The sequence below is a fragment of the Podarcis gaigeae genome, assembly GCF_964106915.1.
Source record: "Podarcis gaigeae genome assembly, chromosome: 18".
NCBI classification, from domain to species: Eukaryota; Metazoa; Chordata; class Lepidosauria; order Squamata; family Lacertidae; genus Podarcis; species Podarcis gaigeae.
Genome location: NC_139696.1, coordinates 9,907,573 through 9,925,915, shown reverse-complemented (window position 1 = coordinate 9,925,915; position 18,343 = coordinate 9,907,573). Strand labels below are relative to the sequence as shown.

Sequence of the window (18,343 nt, the reverse complement as noted above, 5' to 3'; positions counted from 1 at the left end):
TGAGATGGGCGCACAACCCTAGAGTCTGTCAAGACTGGCCCGTACGGGCAGGGGTACCTTTACCTTTACCTCACCTGAAAAAACGCAACCTGAAGAGGATGTAACCCGAGATATGACTATACTGTAAGGGCAGATTTTTGTTTATTACACATGCCATTATTTTTGCTGGGAAACCTGCAGGCCGGATCACACCCGTGGCATTTCCTCACGAGGAACGGCCTGGGCTGGGGGGAGGCGTGGGTGCATTTCAAGTCTCGTGCTGGACTTCCCTGACCAGGCAGAGATCTGCATCTGGGGGGCAGACTATTTGTTCAGCAATGACTTCAACTGGGGCCGGAGGGTGCAGCTGCTTCTCTCTCTCCCCCCCCCCCAAAGCCTTTCCTCCTTTCCTTCCCGGTTTTTTTACAGAGCCACGACCACCTGGGGCTCCAGAGGCTTCAAAGGCTCTCCTGCCACTCTAAGGAAGCCGTCTGTCAAAGCAAAATAATGTTGCACAGAAAAGACCCAGCGGAACCGACAGACATTACTCAGGCCCCACCTGCCCTATTGCATTTAAAGAAGCATTGTACCACTTGAAACATGGCTCCCCCCCCTCCCCGCAAACAATCTTGGGAACTGTAGTTTCCTTAAAGGGTGCTAGAAGACTCCTCTTCTGCCTCCCAGAGCTACAGTTCCCAGAACGGTTGAACCACTGCTTTTTTTCTTAAAAAAAAAATGTTTAGGGGTTACTCTCATTTCGACTCAAGAGCACCACCATTTTATAGTTCAGATTGGGAAAATAGGGAAGCTTTTAATGTTTAATAGGTTATTGCATTTTAGTGTTTTTTTGGAAGCTGCCCAGAGTGGCTGGGGAAACCCAGCCAGATGGGCGGGGTATAAATAAATTATTATTATTATTATTATTATTATTATTATTATTATTATTATTATTATATAAATACAGTGAATGGACAAAAGTACAAAGGTTCACAAAAAGTTTAGGGGTATGCGTACCCCTATGTCTCCCCCCCCAAAAAAAGCACTGGGTTCAACCATCAATCCCTCTCCTTAGGGAGCTCTGGGAATCGGGTGAAGAGGCCGGATAGCTCAGTCGGTCAGAGCATGGTGCTGGTAACACCAAGGTTGCAGGTTTGATCCCCGTATGGGACAGCTGCATATTCCTGCCTTGCAGCGGGCTGGACTAGATGACACTGAGGGTCCCTTCCAGCTCCACAGTTCTGGGATACTATGAGAATTCAAGCCAGAGGTACATTTTCAAAGGCCGCAGATCACCAGATCTTCCAGCAAAGAGTGTGAAAACGAATGATGTGTGGGAGTTTGTTCTGCCTGTCTGGCCTTGAGTTCTGAAACATCTTTGAGACATGCAACCCCTTGTACGCTGCACCCTGCTGGCCTGTGATGTGCAGACCGTGTCCCTGACTCCTTGCTTATCTCTGCCCCTCTTGTACAAGGAGTCACGGGATGTCCCGATGTGTGCCTTATCTGTTCCGTGTCCCCGTGGGCATCCTTGAACCACGAGGAGGCCCCTTTGGCAGGGAGGAAAGGGTTAACTGGCTCCTTGCCCACTGGACTCTGGGACTGAGCCCCTTCCCCAGAAAATGAGGTGGGACTCCCCCTGTCCCGCTCTCCTCCGGGAATGTTGCAAGCTCCGTCTAGCAGATCTGGAATGAAATATCTCAACAACAGGTGCTTTCGATTTCTTTCTTTTGACCCCCAAGTGCTCAGTAGAAGCTGTCAAAATCTGCAGTCATTTGAAAACTAGGAAATTAAAATTTAAAAATCAACATCAGGGAGTATCTTTCATGCCGTTAATGAGTCTATTTTGCAAAATTACAAAGAATGCACCTTTTCCATTTTTAAAAAATCTAAACTAAAGCAGGTTTTCTTGGATTTGCTGAAATATCTGTTCAGCACTTCCTTCTCAAATTCCTCCTTTGCCCCCCCATGCACACTCAGTAAGGATAGCCCATTGAGGTCTTTACTCTCCTCAAGGTACTGAGTGACCGCTCTACAGTACAAGCAGTGCATGGCTGAGCAAGTCTTCTGATTATTTCTGCTGAGCCGGTGGGAAATTGCAGTCAAACATAGCTATACACAAGCACTAGTTAGTGTATGAAGGGGTTAAAACCACAAAGGTAGAGTCCTAGACTCAGCTTCCTCTCCAATGAGGGAGGAAGCGAAGTCTTCTCCTCCTGTTCTCCCTCTCTCACCGAACTGGCCAAGGCAGACGTGCCTAAGCGAGCTCCAAGCTTTGACCATCCGTTTGAAGCTCTCCTTCTGTCTTTTCTACCCAAGAGTATTCTGCCTGTGTTCTCCTTGCTGCTGCTTGGATGAACGCATGAATCTGACTTTTGTAAGTAAAGTGTTTTAAACTTACTTTACCGTTGTGGTCTTTTCATTGCAAGAGAAAGAGAGGAGCTCTGTTTGCATATATCCAAACAGGATATGAAAAGGGTGGAAACCAGTGGTTGCCATCAGTTTGATTTGAGTTAATTTTATAACGAATGATTTTGGTATGTTGTACCATTTTATTGTTGTTAGCCGCCCTGAGCCCGGCTTCGGCTTGGGAGGGCGGGATATAAATAAAATTTATTATTATTATTATTATTATTATTATTATTATTATTATTATTATTTAAACGCTACTCCTGCTGGTGAGTAAATTGAGTCCCGCTTTATGAATCCAGGCACCCAACCAATACTTTTGACATTTACCCCCCCACCCCCATTTCACAAGGATTCACTATTTTCCTCCCCTAGAGCCATTGCGGCCATTAACCATCAATACCCCTTTCCTCCTCCAATCGTCTTTTAAGCCATCTTGCTTGGTGGCCATTTCAGTCTCCTGTGGGAGGGAGTTCCGCAGTCTAATTATGCACTGTGAGGTTTATTATTGTGCTGTGAACAGTGGGGACAAGGAGGCTTTCCCACCCCTCCATCATGAGGGCCACATTCCCTTGAGGAAATCTTTCTGGGGGCCACTCAGCAACTCACTGCCTGGAATTATTTCTGTTCTAAGAATTTTAAGGTCTTAGATATGTAATAAATGTTCATAAATGTACCAAGCAAACACGTACATAAATATATAAACCACATGTCTGAAACCCCACAGAAAAAAAAGTCCTGAACAAATTGACCTCAAATGTTTCTCTGCAAGGTCAAATTGGGAAACCTCCCCATTGTCTCTTTCCTCACAAATCCTGTCTTAAGGGCACATTTAAGATATGAATAGGGTGTGAGCCTGTGACCTGGCTCAGGAACTAAGTATTTATCATTGCAAAAGACTGGCCAGGCTCCCCAGGCAATCCAATCAAGTAAGCATTAACAGGTAACCTGCCAGACGAAGCACTCAGATTTCTGCTGTAGACCACCTTTTCTGTGATGTAGGTATGATGTTTCTGGAGGTGGTCTTGAACTCCAGGGCAGGCAATTTAAAATGTCTAAATAAGGGCGGACACACCTTGGTTCTGGGTTCCTCCTCCTTTCCTGAGTGTAAGGGGAGCGCCATGTTGCAACAGATCAATAAAGATCAGGCTTACGAGCTGCTTTTCTTCTCAATATTCTCTGGTTGCCCTCTGTTATTTTCTCTGACCGATGGAGAACCTGCAAAGAACTCTAGAAGGGTTCTTGTGTCCCCCATAAGGGAATAAAGGCAAGTTTCCGTTTATTACATTTCCAAAGGAGATCCCTGGGGGAGCGCAGACCTGTGGCACTCTGCATGCAAGGTGGGGGCTGTACCATTCGAGAGCTATGGTACAGGCCTCTCTGCTTTGGTTTGGCTGATCTACGCGCTCTAATCCTGACTCGGCACTCTTGAGGCTGCAGAAGTTTGAGGTCCGTCTCATCCAACAATTTGCTGCAAGGATCTCAACAACTGGGGGAGGGGGTCGTCTTCCGCCTCCCCACCCCTCCTGAAATTGGGCAAAGGTTTCTCGGACTTGCTCTCTGCTTTGGGGGTGCCCCAAACCGTAGGGTGTTTGGCAGGTGTGAATTCTCAGAGCATGAAATTGTGTGTCAAGTGCGCATCAGGGCCTGGTTAATCATTGACGCAACCGAAACCAGAGGGTATCGCAAGCAAATAGCGCAGAGCGAGAGTCGCTTTCAGTCACACACAGATTTCCCTCCCTGTTGAACTTCGCAGGCCGAAATCCCACCAGGTGACGCCTTTGCAATACAATTTAACAAGAGGTAGTGACAATTTAACAAGAGGCCAGCGACTTGCATGGTTTTTAAAAAGGATTGGCTTTCCTAGAGGGAGTCTTGGGGGTTAAACATGAGACCTTGTGCACGATTGGCTGTGGAGCTGTAACCCTATGTTAAAACAATATGAGCTTCTAGTCCCCATAGGAAATTTAATAGGAACAGTGGCCAGTTCCGCCAATGGATCTATCTGGCTCAGCCTCGCTGATGAAAGCCGTCAAATGAGCTTTCCAGAGGTCACATGCCACTGGTGGGCGGGGAGAGAAGGGGAAATGGGCGGAGCAATGAAGCCGGGCTGGGGAGGGGTGTGGTCTGAGGAGAGAGGGTGTGGCCTGGGGAGAGGGGGTGTGGCTGGAGGGGGTTTCTGAGGGCCAGATGGAGAGATCAGGAGGGCCACATTTTAAAGAGCAAAAGAGCCACCCTCCTAAGAATGCTGCTATGGCGGAATGGGTCAGTGCGCCTTGCTGCTGACCAGAAGGTTGGTGGTTTGAGCCCACCCAGGAATGGCTGTGGATAGCATTCCTGCCTTGCAGAGGGTTGGACTAGATGACCCTTGTGGGTCCCTTCCAAATATTATTGTAACTCACACTACGCGGGTGCAGAATGCCGTGGCGAGACTCCTTATGGGGTCTTCGCTGCAAGATCACATTCATCCGGTGCTATACCAGCTGCACTGGCTCCCGGTGGAGTACAGGATCAGGTTTAAGGTGCTGGTTTTAACCTTCAAAGCCCTATAGGACCCTCGTACCTATGGGACCGCCTCTCCTGGTATGTCCCACAGAGGAACTTACGGTCTTCAAACAAAAACATCTTGAAGGTCCCAGGCCACAGGGTGGTTAGGCTGGCCTCAACCAGAGCTAGGGCCTTTTCGGTTGTGGCCCCGATCTGGTGGAATGCTCTGCCCCAAGAGACTAGGGCCCTGCGGGACTTGACATCTTTCCGCAGGGCCTGCAAGACGGAGCTGTTCCACCAGGCCTTTGGCCAGGGCACAGCCTGACTCCCTCCTTTGGCAATCCTTACAACAGACCTTCTAGCCCAATGGTTGCCATTAATTTGATTGGAATTAATTTTATAATGAAATGATTTTAGAATGTTTTGTTGTTTTAGTGTTGTTAGCCGCTCTGAGCCCGGCTTCGGCTGGGGAGGGCGGGATATAAATAAAATTTATTATTATTATTATTATACAATTCTATGGTTCTTCTCCAGCTTTTCTCCACTTGAATTCTCTACTGTCCTTTGGAAGAGGAAGGAGAGAGAGAGAGAGAGAGAGAGAGAGAGAGAGGAGGGGAATGCCTGGATCGTGGGGTCGTGGAAGAGCTCCTCCGCCCCAAACACAGCCCCACACTCACCCATTCCTCCACGTTGGGTCCTTCCTGGAAGGCCAAGGGCTTGTCCCAGTAGACGTTGGGCTTTCCGTACTGCCAGATCTTCTGACGTGTCTTGTGGGCGAAGAAGCAGATGACACACAGGAGAATCACGAGGAGGAAGCCACAGACGATGGCGATCGCCTGGTGTGTTTTTTTGTGGGGTGGGGAAAAAATGTGTATATAAGCATCAAACACCAAGGTTCTCAGGCCTATAACAGCACATTGGTCTCTGAGCATGTGCAGAGCGCATTTCACTACCCCCCCATATTTGGGATGCACATAGACGTGACTATTCCTTAGTACTTGCTAAAATGCACACCCCACTTGAGTGTGAAAAAACAAAGCAAATCTCAAAGCAGCGCTCAAAAAAAAATGCAATTAAAACAACAACAACAACAACAACAACAATAATAATAATAATAATAATGACCTAAGACTTTTAGGAAGTTGAGATGACAATAAACTAAAAACAGATTAGAACTCACATCAGCTTCTCTGAATATATGGGCAGGCTTTTCTAAGCAAGAATGTTTTCAGGCGCTGAAAGGAGCACAGCGAAGACGCTTGCCTAAAATCAATCGGCAGGGAGTTTCAAAGTTTGGCTGCTGCCATACTCAGTGGGCAAGTGCTTACAATTGTGAAATAGGTATTTTATATGGCACCAATAATAGGGTTGGTTCCGCAGAATGAAGTGGCCAAGGGGCAAACCTGAGGCAGGTAAACAAAATGAGGTCATGACTCATGGGAATGTGAGAAGCTCTGATTGGACCAGAGTGTGGCTGGTACCCTCTGCGATTGGGAGGACGGAAGGCAAATGAGCCCAATACTAGGCGGAGCCAGAGTCAATGAAAGGCGGAGCCAGAGCCTGTGAAGGGCGGAGCCAAATGACACACATTTTCTCCCACTCACTCCCAAGTCCTCCCAGGCTGAAGAGGAGGAAGCTGATTGGCTGAGAGCAGACTTGTGGTTCAGCTCCATCTGGACTGTGCAAAACTACTGGGCAACTCACGAGTCCCCCCATGGCCATTCGCACTGCATTGGGTGCGGATCGTACCCAGACGCTCTTATCTTATCTGCCCTGCTGGGTAGTTTCTGGGTGTGTCCAGTTTAATGGACTGATTGTTTTGCTGCCCAGCCCTGAAACCGACCTCTCCTTTTGCTTTGAAACAAAATAGGTTCCTGGTGTTTGCTTTTGAACCAGCCTGGCTCTTTTTCCTGGGGCCAGCACCTCTGAGCAATGCAGAAAAACAACAGAGCAGAGGCAGCTGGGGCAGAAGGTATCAAGGCCCCCCCACATACCCAACTCCCCCCCATCCTTCCTCCCTGGGAATCTTCCTCCAGCCAGAAAAATGGGCTTCTGGAATCCTACAGGGGCCATCCAAGCTCTCATGAGGTCTAGCAACTTGCCAAGACGAGCACCAAAAGGCTGAGGAGAATGAATGGAGGGGGAACCAGCAGCCCCAGGGATCATAGAATCCTAGAGTTGGAAGAGACCACAAGGGCCATCGAGTCCAACCCCCTGCCAAGCCGGAAACACCATCAGAGCACTCCTGACATATGGTTGTCAAGCCTCTGCTTCAAGACCTCCAAAGAAGGAGACTCCACCACACTCCTTGGCAGCAAATTCCACTGTTGAACAGCTCTTACTGTCAGGAAGTTCTTCCTAATGTTTAGGTGGAATCTTCTTTCTTGTAGTTTGGATCCATTGCTCCGTGTCCGCTTCTCTGGAACAGCAGAAAACAACCTTTCTCCCTCCTCTATGTGACATCCTTTTATATATTTGAACATGGCTATCATATCACCCCTTCACCTCCTCTTCTCCAGGCTAAACATGCCCAGCTCCCTTAGCCGTTCCTCATAAGGCATCGTTTCCAGGCCTTTGACCATTTTGGTTGCCCTCCTCTGGACACCTTCCAGTTTGTCAGTGTCCTTCTTGAACTGTGGTGCCCAGAACTGGACACAGTACTCCAGGTGAGGTCTGACCAGAGCAGAAGACAGTGGCACTATTACTTCCCTTGATCTAGATGCTATACTCCTATTGATGCAGCCCAGAATTGCATTGGCTTTTTTAGCTGCCGCGTCACACTGTTGGCTCGTGTCAAGTTTGTGGTCAACCAAGACTCCTAGATCCTTTTCACATGTACTGCTCTCAAGCCAGGTGTCACCCATCTTGTATTTGTGCCTCTTATTTTTTTTTGCCCAAGTGCAATACTTTACATTTCTCCCTGTTAAAATTCATCTTGTTTGTTTTGGCCCAGTTCTCTAATCTGTCAAGGTCGTTTTGAAGTGTGATCCTGTCCTCTGGGGTGTTAGCCATCCCTCCCAGTTTGGTGTCATCTGCAAATTTGATCAGGATGCCCTTGAGTCCTGCAAATTTGATCAGGATGCTGTTGGACTCCAACTCCCAGAAGCCCCAGCCAGCTGTCCCCAGGGGTCAGGCATGATGGAAGAAGTCCAGGTATATCTGGAGGGCATCAGGGTCAGGGAAGTTTGCTTAGAGCAGGGATGGAGGCTCCCTGGACTACAAGTCCCAGAAACCCCTGGGTCCAGCATGGCTGGTAATCCTGGACGACGTAATCCTCCATGGGCCAAATTGGATCCCCTCTCTGTCTGTTGCTCACACCAGCTCATTCTGCTGGGAAATATAATTACTATTATTAGCTAATTTTATTGGTTGCTGCTTCTGCTTCTTGTTTTGCCATGGTGACTCACAGAACGACTTACGAAACAACAACAACATACACACCTTAAAAGTGGGGGTGGGTGGGAATACATCAAAACAGCCCACCCACTCTAAAGGGCCATGTAGATAGCTAAAAGCCCAAGGCGGGTGTGGAATGGAAGGATTTTGTTAGGTGCTTGAAGATATCTAGCATTGTGTCAGGGCTGGCTGGATGAGGGGTGGGAGGCACCAGCTGGGGGACCCCCAAGGGAACCCCCAGGGGAAGAAGGCTCAGAGCCAGGGGATTTGTGGTGGGACAACGACGAGTGGTCAGAGGTGGGTTAAACCACAGAGCCTAGGGCTTGCCGATCAGAAGGTCGGCGGTTCGAATCTCCGCAACGGGGTGAGCTCCCGTTGCTCGGTCCCTGCTCCTGCCAACATAGCAGTTCGAAAGCACGTCGAAGGTGCAAGTAGATAAATAGGTACCACTCTGGTGGGAAGGGAAATGGCGTTTCCGTGCTCTGCTCTGGTTTGCCAGAAGCGGCTCAGTCATGCTGGACACATGAGCCGGAAGCTGTACGCCGGCTCCCTCGGCCAATAAAGCGAGATGAGCGCCGCAAACCCAGAGTCGGCCACAACTGGACCTAATGGTCAGGGGTCCCTTTACCTTTACCTTTACCTTTACCTTTACCGGGGGAGGAGGTGTCAGAAGCTGAAAGGGTAACAGGGAGAGTTGGTATCAGAGAGAAGTCCAGAATCAGCGGCAGGTTGGAGAGGACAGAGGCCAAGTGTCAGAGATGAGACAAGCTGTCAAAGAAGTCAGGGGTCTCCCCCTCCTGCTGCAACCAGCTCCCCTCCCCTCTGCTCTCCCGGAACCAGAAGAGGCATGAAAAGAGCGGAGGTGAGATAAGCAAGGTGAAGAAGTCTCAGATTGCTTTGGAAAGACCCAGGAGAGGAGGAGGAGAAGACTTAGACAGTGGTGGGAAGGCAGGGACCTTCAGTTCTTGCAGATGACCTACTGGGAAGAGCTGCTGTGATCACTAGGCCTGCACTGTTTTGGTTTTTTTGAATGAAAGAGTTCACTTCACTGTTTTTTTAATTGCTGGCCTGGCACTGGCTGCTGATAGGATGGCGCCCGGCATGTCACTCTGGGGAGTGTCCCACAAGTGGGGAACCTCCACAGGAAAGGCCCTGTTTCCATGTTGCCACCCTCTGGACCTCCCTTACCTCCTGAGGGTCCACCATGCAGTAGTGGTAGAGGTACTGGTTGGCGTAGACCCCCGTGGAGTAGACCGAGTTGCACATGGCCAGCATGGGGTTGACGTAGTAGCTGCTGGACATCTGAGCCCGCGGGTTGACCCCCACGACGTAGACGATGGAGGCAATCAGCATGACGAACGCCATGACGGCGCACAACACCAGCACCACCAGGTAGAACCTCCGGGAGCGAGAGCCGCTGGACTTAGTGAGGCTGGTGATGGCGAGAGCCAGCAGGGCGATGAAGCAGAGGATCGACATGGCGAGCATGAAGCCGTTGGCCGAGCGCGGGTTGGCCATGCCTCCGTAGTACCCCATGCCCATCCCGCCATAGGTGCTCCCGCTGTAGACTCCCATGCCTCCGCCGTAGTAGCCGCCCATCGAGCCCCCGTAGAGACTGCCATAGCCGTAGCCGTACTCCCAGGACAAGGTGGAGGCCACGCAGGCAAAGATGGCGACGCAGAGGAGGACCCCCACGCCCTCCAGGATCCTCACGATCCCGGGGGGAGAGTTCCACTTGTAGAAGTGCTGTGGGACGTCTTCGATGTAGTAGGAGCCCGGTGGAGGGGAGTGGATGTAATAGCCGTAGTCCTCGCCGGGGGGCCCATAACCGGTGGGTGGGCTGTTGTAGGGCTTCTTGGTGCTATACATTCTTCAGAGGGGGGCGGGCTGGCGGCCAGAGTGTCACGGACCTCCGGGAAGGACCTTTGAGGAGGAGAAGACCTGGAGAGGAACACAAAGGGATATGCTGAGCATCTCTGAGAGCTTTTCATTTGCGCAAGTGAAGGCAGTTACCAGGGCATACATTCATACCTCGGGTTACACACGCTTCAGGTTCCGTTTTTTCGGGATACAGACTGCCGAAACCCGGAAGTACCGGAACGGGTTACTTCCGGGTTTCAGCAGTTGCACATGCGCAAAAGTGCTAAATCGCGCTTTGCACATGCGCAGAAGTGCCGAATTGCAACCCGCGTGTGCGCAGCTGCGGCTTGCGAATGCTGTGGGTTGCGAATGTGCATCCCGCACGGATCATGTTTGCAACCCGAGTGTCTGCTGAATTTGAATACACAGCCTAATATTAATAATAGATCTTTCCCAGCAGGAACTCGCTGGAACTCAGGTGGGTGCCATTGCCATTATAAGAGAACAAGGGAGGCATTCATGGTGAGTTGCAGCACCTCTACAAAATAATAGTACTTGACATGAGCCAACAGTGTGATGCGGCAGCTAAAAAAGCCAATGCAATTCTGGGCTGCATGAATAGGAGTATAGCATCTAGATCAAGGGAAGTAATAGTGCCACTGTATTCTGCTCTGGTCAGACCTCACCTGGAGTACTGTGTCCAGTTCTGGGCACCACAGTTCAAGAAGGACACTGACAAACTGGAACGTGTCCAGAGGAGGGCAACCAAAATGGTCCAAGGCCTGGAAACAATGCCTTATGAGGAACGGCTAAGGGAGCTGGGCATGTTTAGCCTGGAGAAGAGGAGGTGAAGGGGTGATATGATAGCCATGTTCAAATATATAAAAGGATGTCACATAGAGGAGGGAGAAAGGTTGTTTTCTGCTGCTCCAGAGAAGCGGACACGGAGCAATGGATCCAAACTACAAGAAAGAAGATTCCACCTAAACATTAGGAAGAACTTCCTGACAGTAAGAGCTGTTTGACAGTGGAATTTGCTGCCAAGGAGTGTGGTGGAGTCTCCTTCTTTGGAGGTCTTTAAGCAGAGGCTTGACAACCATATGTCAGGAGTGCTCTGATGGTGTTTCCTGCTTGGCAGGGGGTTGGACTCGATGGCCCTTGTGGTCTCTTCCAACTCTATGATTCTATGAATAGTAATAATAATAGTAATAATAGTAATAATAATAATAATAATAATAATAATAATAATAATAATAATAATATAATATGCCACCCATCTGGCTGGGTAGCCGCAGCCACTCTGGAAGGCTCCCCATGATATATATATATATTTTAAAAGGTGGTGGATTGATTATTTATTATTTGTTCCCTGGTGCAGTGGGGTCAGCAAGATTTGAGTGCCCCCCCCAGGGCAGGATCCCTGCACGGGTTGAGCGAGATGATCCTCTGGATCCCTCACAACTCTACAATCCTATGTTTCTATTAAGAAAAAAACCACAAACCGATGTGGAAACGTGGGTAGCTGAACTTTCATGAGGGAAAAAGACCCTTATGGAAATCCATCCGCATTTTAGCATATGCATCTAGATTCAGGTAGGCAGCCGTGTTGGTCTGATGCAGTCAATATAAAATAAAATCAAAAAAATGTCCAGTAGCACCTTAGAGACCAACCAAGTTTTTTTTCTGGGTATAAGCTTTCGTGGGCATGCATCGGAAGAAGTGTGCATGCACACGAAAGCTTAAAGGTAAAGGTACCCCTGCCCGTACGGGCCAGTCTTGCCAGACTCTAGGGTTGTGCACTCATCTCACTCTATAGGCCGGGAGCCAGCGCTGCCCGCAGACACTTCCGGGTCATGTGACCAGCGTGACAAGCTGCATTTGGCAAGCCAGCGCAGCACACGGAACGCCGTTTTTCCTTCCCACTGGTAAGCGGTCCCTATTTATCTACTTGCACCCGGGGGTGCTTTCGAACTGCTAGGTTGGCAGGCGCTGGGACCGAACGACGGGAGCGCACCCCATCATGGGGATTCGAACCACCGACCATACGATCGGCAAGTCCTAGGCGCTGAGGTTTTACCCACAGCGCCACTCACTTACACCAGAACAAACTTAGTTGGTCTATAAGGTGCTGCTGGGCAATTTTTTATTTTAGCATATGCAATTTTGCTTGGCGAACACGTTGGGGTTTTTTTTGCAAGGCAGTTCCCTACTACTCTAATTCATCTTTCAGCTCCACTCATCATCATCATCAACCTTTTATTCGACCGTCAGTCAGAAAAAAAACAAATACATTTGTCAATACACAGTTAAAAACATCCAAGAAGATTTTAGAGCTTAGCCAACACTAAAAGGGCTAAACAGATAGCCCCATGTCAATACAGTCAATTATGGTCTTGCAACGCTTAAAGGCTAAAAAAAGAAATTTGGCCACCAAGAAAGGTATAGCTCTAGTGACATTATTCAGCAAGTATAAAACCTGGTTTTCTCCGGGTAGGAAGCTAAGTTGACATAGGAGTGGGTCTATAAAGTTTTGTCTAAGCTCTGCATAAGAAGGGCAAGTCAAGACAATGTGTTCGGTGGACTCAACCACACCGATAGCACAATGACAGGTTCTCTGGGCGTATGGTACTCCCCTGTACCTTCCCCACAATATCGCAGAGTCAAGGACATTTAATCTAGCCGCTGTAAGAAGTCTGTGGTATTCCACATAGTGGATTTCTGCAAGGTAGGGGGCTGGTATGGTCCGATAAGTCTGGTCCCCTAGGAACACCCCAGGTTTTACCTGGGCTATGTCCTCTTGTCTGGCAATATCACTCAGTCTCCGGGAGATCACATCTCTAGCTTGATTGTATATATATCCTCCCTCTCTCTCTGTGCGTGTACATACATATACATACGATGCATTTTTCTACACCTCGCTTTGCTGCAAATTTGGAGAGGCGCAACTTCTCAACGACAGTCGTGTTGCTGTTCGCGTATTCTTTCAACAACGAGGTGAGTTGGCGGCCCTTTGAATGCGAACTGAATCGGGTCCCTCCTCCCACCCCCAAATTGCTGCTTGGAGATGCCAGAGATCGAACTCAGGACCCTTTCCTCCTCCAAGACCCTTCAGACACTGGCCATTGCCTCCCCCCACCCCCACAACAGACTAAGACCTGGGAGACCAAGCTTCAAATCCTCTCGCTTGGCCATGAAGCTCACTGGGTCACAGCGCCTCTCACAGCCTAACCTACCTCGCAGGGTTGTTGTGGAGAGGAGAAAGCAACGTCCAGCCCAACGTCTTGGAAAGAGAGAAAAAGGGGGGAATACAGATGCTGCAAAGAATTGAACGGAAATCCCGACCACTGAGCCTGATGGTTGCAAGAAGGGGGTCGATTCCCCCCCCCCCCGCGGCAGCTCAGAGCTCTCCAGCCTCACAAAAGAGTTGTTTGCAGTCTCTCTTACCCCTGCCAGCCGTCCCGCCGGCGACCTCAGCCCCAGAGCGCCAGTCGGGCCGCCCCCTCGGGGTCCCTTTCCTTCCTCTCTCTCCGCCACCTGGATCTCAAGGCCGTTTCTTGCGAAGACAAAGCCAGACACCGGAGCCCAGCTCTCGCCTTTCGCCTGCTAAATAAATGATCCCCTTGCTCTTGTTTGCGTCCCCTGCTGTCGTCCGCTCAGCGCATGCCAGGACAGGAGCTGTCTCTGAATGGGACAGGGCTTCCTCCCTAGGGACTAGCGGCCGGAGACACCTCCCAGCATTCAGAAGTTCCTTCCTTCCTTCCTCTCTCTCTCTCTCTCTCTCTCTCTCTCTCTCTCTCTCCTTCACCAATGGAAGGAGGCACAATGGCGGCCCTCCACCGACCGAATCCTCAAATTCGGCCCCCAGACAATTCGTCTTCCGGGGCCTGGTTTTCGTCAAGTGAGGCTGTACAATTAAAGGCCATTCGCAAGCTGTAGCCATCAACCTCAGTCACCTTGAGCCAATGGTAACCTCTCCGCCTCACCTACCTTGCAGGGTTGTCGCAAAGGAAAAATAATAACGTGCAAGGGAAGGGATTGTGTGCAACGCCTCCCTCAGATAAACAGAACTGGAATAAATTTTTAGCGGTAATCTGAGTCCCCATCAAGGAAAAAGGTGGGAAATAATAATGATAATAATAATAATAATAATAATAATAATAATACTACAGCGGTACCTCGGGTTACATACGCTCAGGTTACATACGCTTCAGGTTACAGACTCCACTAACCCAGAAATAGTACCTCAGGTTAAGAACTTTGCTTCAGGATGAGAACAGAAATTGCATGGTGGTGGCACGGCAGCAGCAGGAGGCCCCATTAGCTAAAGTGGTGCTTCAGGTTAAGAACAGTTTCAGGTTAAGAACAGACCTCAAGAACGAACTAAGTACTTAACCCGAGGTGCCACTGTAATGGCGGAAATTCTGAGAACATACCAGAGAAAGAGGGCAGAGATCCTGATGGTGAGGGGTGAGTGTGTCTCACTTTGCCTGCCCAAAATGTTAGAGGGTATGTGAATTTGTCTACTCCTCTTTTAATGCCGCCCAGGCCATCACTGCCTCCACAGTTTAACCATGCTCTGCATGCACTTTCTTTCACCGCCTTGATTCCTCCAACATTAGATGCCCACCAGCTCTGGTCTTATGAGAGAGGGAGAAAAACTCTCCCCTATTTGCTTTCTCCAGGCCACACACAATTTTGCATATTTCTATCATGGTCCTGGGGAGACGGGTGGCACTGTGGGTTAAACCACAGAGCCTAGGTCTTGCCGATCAGAAGGTCAGCGGTTTGAATCCCTGAGACAGGATGAGCTCCCGTTGCTCGGTCCCAGCTCCTGCCGACCTAGCAGTTCAAAAGCACACCAGTGCAAGTAGATAAATAGGTACCGCTCTGGCGGGAAGGTAAATGGCGTTTCTGTGTGCTGCTCTGGTTCGCCAGAAGCGGCTTAGTCCTGCTGGCCACATGACCCAGAAGCTGTACGGCGGCTCCCTCGGCCAATAAAGCGAGATGAGCGCCGCAACCCGAGTCGGCCACGACTGGACAAAACGGTCAGGGGTCCCTTTACCTTTACCTTTCCCATGTTCCCACTCACCTTTTGTCTAAAACAAAAACACTGCCAACTTTCTTCACCGGGGAGTCTCTCCATTGCTGCCTAAGAACAAGCCTCACTGAATTAAATATGATTTACTCCGGAGTAGACATGGTTAGTGCTTAGGATGGCTCTGTTGCTTTCGGCTCTCCCAGTTCCAAAGGCCACATTTCTCTCCCAGCCTTGAGACTTCTAATTTACTGGTGTTCACAATTTTTCAGTTTGAGAGAGAGAGCGCGCAGAACATTTCCTCCACGAATGCAAACTGGCGATAAGGAATGTTTCTTTTCAGACCTCGCAAGCTGGGCTCTCCCCGGCCGCCTGGCTGAGACCCGAGGTCCCAAAAGGCAACAATCATTGCTCAGAGAAGGGAGCAATTTGCCAAACAATGGGTGCATTTCTGGGAGCTTGAGATACGCTCCCTGAGCTTGTTTGAAAGCTGCATTCTTTGCAGTTGCAAGGAATTTTCCTTGTGTATGTGCATGCATGAGTTTTTAAATTTAATTGTTTTTAAAAGATGCCTCCCGTTCTGCTTTGTGGCCCTTGGATTTCTGAGCCACGTTGTGGTTCAGCGTCAAGTTTGGGAAAAGGAAATGAGAAAAGGATAATCAAAACTCCCCAGTTTAAAAAGTCGCTCAGAGCGAAGAAGGGACAAAATCGGGGTTTGGGTGGCTGCAGCTCAGAGCGTTGGTGCTCTGTTTGGGGATTGTATAAAGCACTTTCCCTGATTACTTTCAAGCTGGACTCTCTCCCACTGATCTAGGGTCCTTCACCCTGAAGAGAAATCAAGATTCTAGTCCTCATTGAGTTTAAATAGGGCTCTTTGCCCTCCTACACAGCAGCTTCCCAGCATTTCAGACTCAGTTTGTGATATATTTGTGTAAGTCATTGTGAAAACTCAACGGCATTTTTCAAAGCACGAATTGTTCCTAACATACACATTTGGGATGCAATTTCTGCCCCATAGACATGTTTTTGCAAAGCAATTCCCTTAATAGAATGAATTCGAATGCTTTTTAAAAAAATAAAAAAAAATGATTTGGTGCATTCTGCCCTCATATACACATTTTTATATGCATTACTCAGCTGGAGAAGGAAAACTCTGGTCCTCAGCCTCGGCTGCCTTGCAGGATTTCGTCAGAAAAATAGAAGGCAAAGGATTAAACCCCCACAAATCCAGAGTGGAGTCCCTAAAGTGTTTAGATGGTGCCTTGCATGCCTCCTTCCAGCAACTCCTGCAGCCAAACTGGTGCCAAATGTCATTCTCTGCTTTCCTTTGGACCCCGTCAGCGATGCCGAGAGGGGGGTCTTTTCACCTGGGCAGCCCAGGACCTCCAGACATGCTGCCCAGACTTGTGCCCCAGGGACATCACTTGAGAGGTTTGAATTCACCCGCGGAGGCGCACTCCATTGTCTCTCGGATGCCAACAACAGCAAGAACTCAGCTGGAGAACTGCATTGCAAAATTCGGAGGTGTGAATTTTTTTTGCAGGCAATTAATGTGGGCCCATCAACCTTAGTACTTCCTGCTCTGACTGGCAGCCGCTCTCGAGGGTTTCAGACAGAAAGTCTCCCCCAGCCCTATCTGGGGATTTGAACTCGGGACCATGCGAAACAGGTGTTCTGCTTACTTCCCATCAGTCTGACCACTAGGGATGGGTGAGGAATCTCAGTTTGCATTTAAACAGGAACCTACTGAATTTTCGCTTTCTAAAAAAATGCCTGAACCGAATCACAGCTGCCCTTCAAAATTAAAAACCAAATTTTGCAATGCGGCTCTCTGGCCAAGGGATGTGCCCCCCCCGCCCCCAAAAGCACATAGGAGCTTATACATCTACATGCATATATTAGTGAAAGCAATATACCCAAATGCCATTGTCTATGGGTGCCCTACCACTAAAAAATAAAGCAAGGTCCTAGTCCTCATGGTTCTAAACAAAGAGCTGGTTTGAATAGGAACCGAGGAGGTTTCCTTCTACTGAGACAGACCCTCGGTCCATCTAACCCAGCCTTGTCCACACTGGCTAAGATACACCCTTATTCAAAAGCGTCTACTCTGCACCAGGACCCAAGAGGTTTTCGCTGCAAAAAGCAAACCCTCCCTTTCTGGATCATTTCATCAAGGGTGAGGAGGGCAGGAGGGGCACCCACAACCCAGTTATTTCTCTCTCTCTTACCTTGATTTTCGTCCCTCCTGGATCCCTGGACGGCTCCTATTCCCTTGCCTGCGGGGAGCTCATGATTGCAAAGGTTACCTTAATCACCACAACTTCCTGTTACCTTTGGAGCAGTGAGTCATGTGACCCTCTCTCCCCCCCCCAACCAGAAGGTGTTGGCTGCAGAGGTGCCCCCACCCTGCCCGCTCCCCGAAGCACACACCTTTCTATTTATTTTCTGCCCCTTCCTCCGCTCCTCCGAAAAGGAACAGATTAATCATTGCCAGCTCTGTGCAGTTGTTAAATCTGTGTGTGTACAACAACACCCCCTCCTTCTCCCTCCCCAGAAACACTCCTTGCCCGCTTCCTCAAGCTCCGAGCCAACTTTTCAGACTCCGAGTCGTGCTTGGTACAAGACTGGATGCAGAAAGGCCTCCAAAGGGATTTAAATCTCCACTCCCTCTCCAGACTGTTTTCCAGGGCCCGGTGCCAATTCACTGGGTTCTGCTTCAACCGCTTAAGGTGACCCTGGAGACCCGATTCCACCTTTCTGTCTCTGCAAATCGGTCATGGCAAAAAATGTGAGCCGAAGGTCTGCCAAACCACTGCCCAGTTATCGTTATTCTTCTTCCTTTTTTTTCAAAAAGGTGTTATCGAATAATGCGACTGGATTCCAGGCTTCTTAATCCCCTGAATGCTTGTTCCTTGCAAGCCTTCAGCACCACGACAGGCCGGTGGGGTCCCGGAAACCTGCGTCAACCAGAGCAATTTGTACGCTTAACATTTAAGTGCCCAAAAATTGCAGCCTGGGATTCGGGAGACTCCTCAGGTGCAAGAAGCGCTCTCAGGATTGGATCGGATTTGTTTTCTTTCATGGCACATAGCTTGTTTATTTTTTGCTTTTTGTTTTAAATGGTTTACCAAAAGGAGACTATCACAATAATTTGAAATGAACAAGAATAATTTCATGGCA

At 49.2% G+C, this 18,343-nt stretch overlaps 1 protein-coding gene across 7 annotated transcripts in view; it reads right to left on the bottom strand.

The window, feature by feature from the left end:
• Window positions 1-18,098, bottom strand: part of LOC310835644 (occludin-like) — a 31,412-nt gene extending 13,314 nt beyond the window's left edge. The window contains exons 1-4 of one of the 7 annotated variants that reach the window (XM_083720524.1): window positions 17,731-17,836; window positions 17,392-17,469; window positions 9,457-10,209; window positions 5,550-5,708 (exon numbers count right to left, since the gene is read on the bottom strand). In XM_083720524.1, coding sequence (XP_083576650.1) covers window positions 5,550-5,708; window positions 9,457-10,137 — 840 coding nt within the window. In that variant the 5' untranslated portion in view covers window positions 10,138-10,209; window positions 17,392-17,469; window positions 17,731-17,836. Of the gene's footprint in view, window positions 1-5,549; window positions 5,709-9,456; window positions 10,210-13,572; window positions 13,732-17,391; window positions 17,618-17,730 lie in introns of those variants that run through there. The other 6 variants (XM_083720521.1, XM_083720522.1, XM_083720523.1 and 3 more) reach the window with 6 other exon arrangements.
• Window positions 18,099-18,343: the final 245 nt, after the last annotated feature.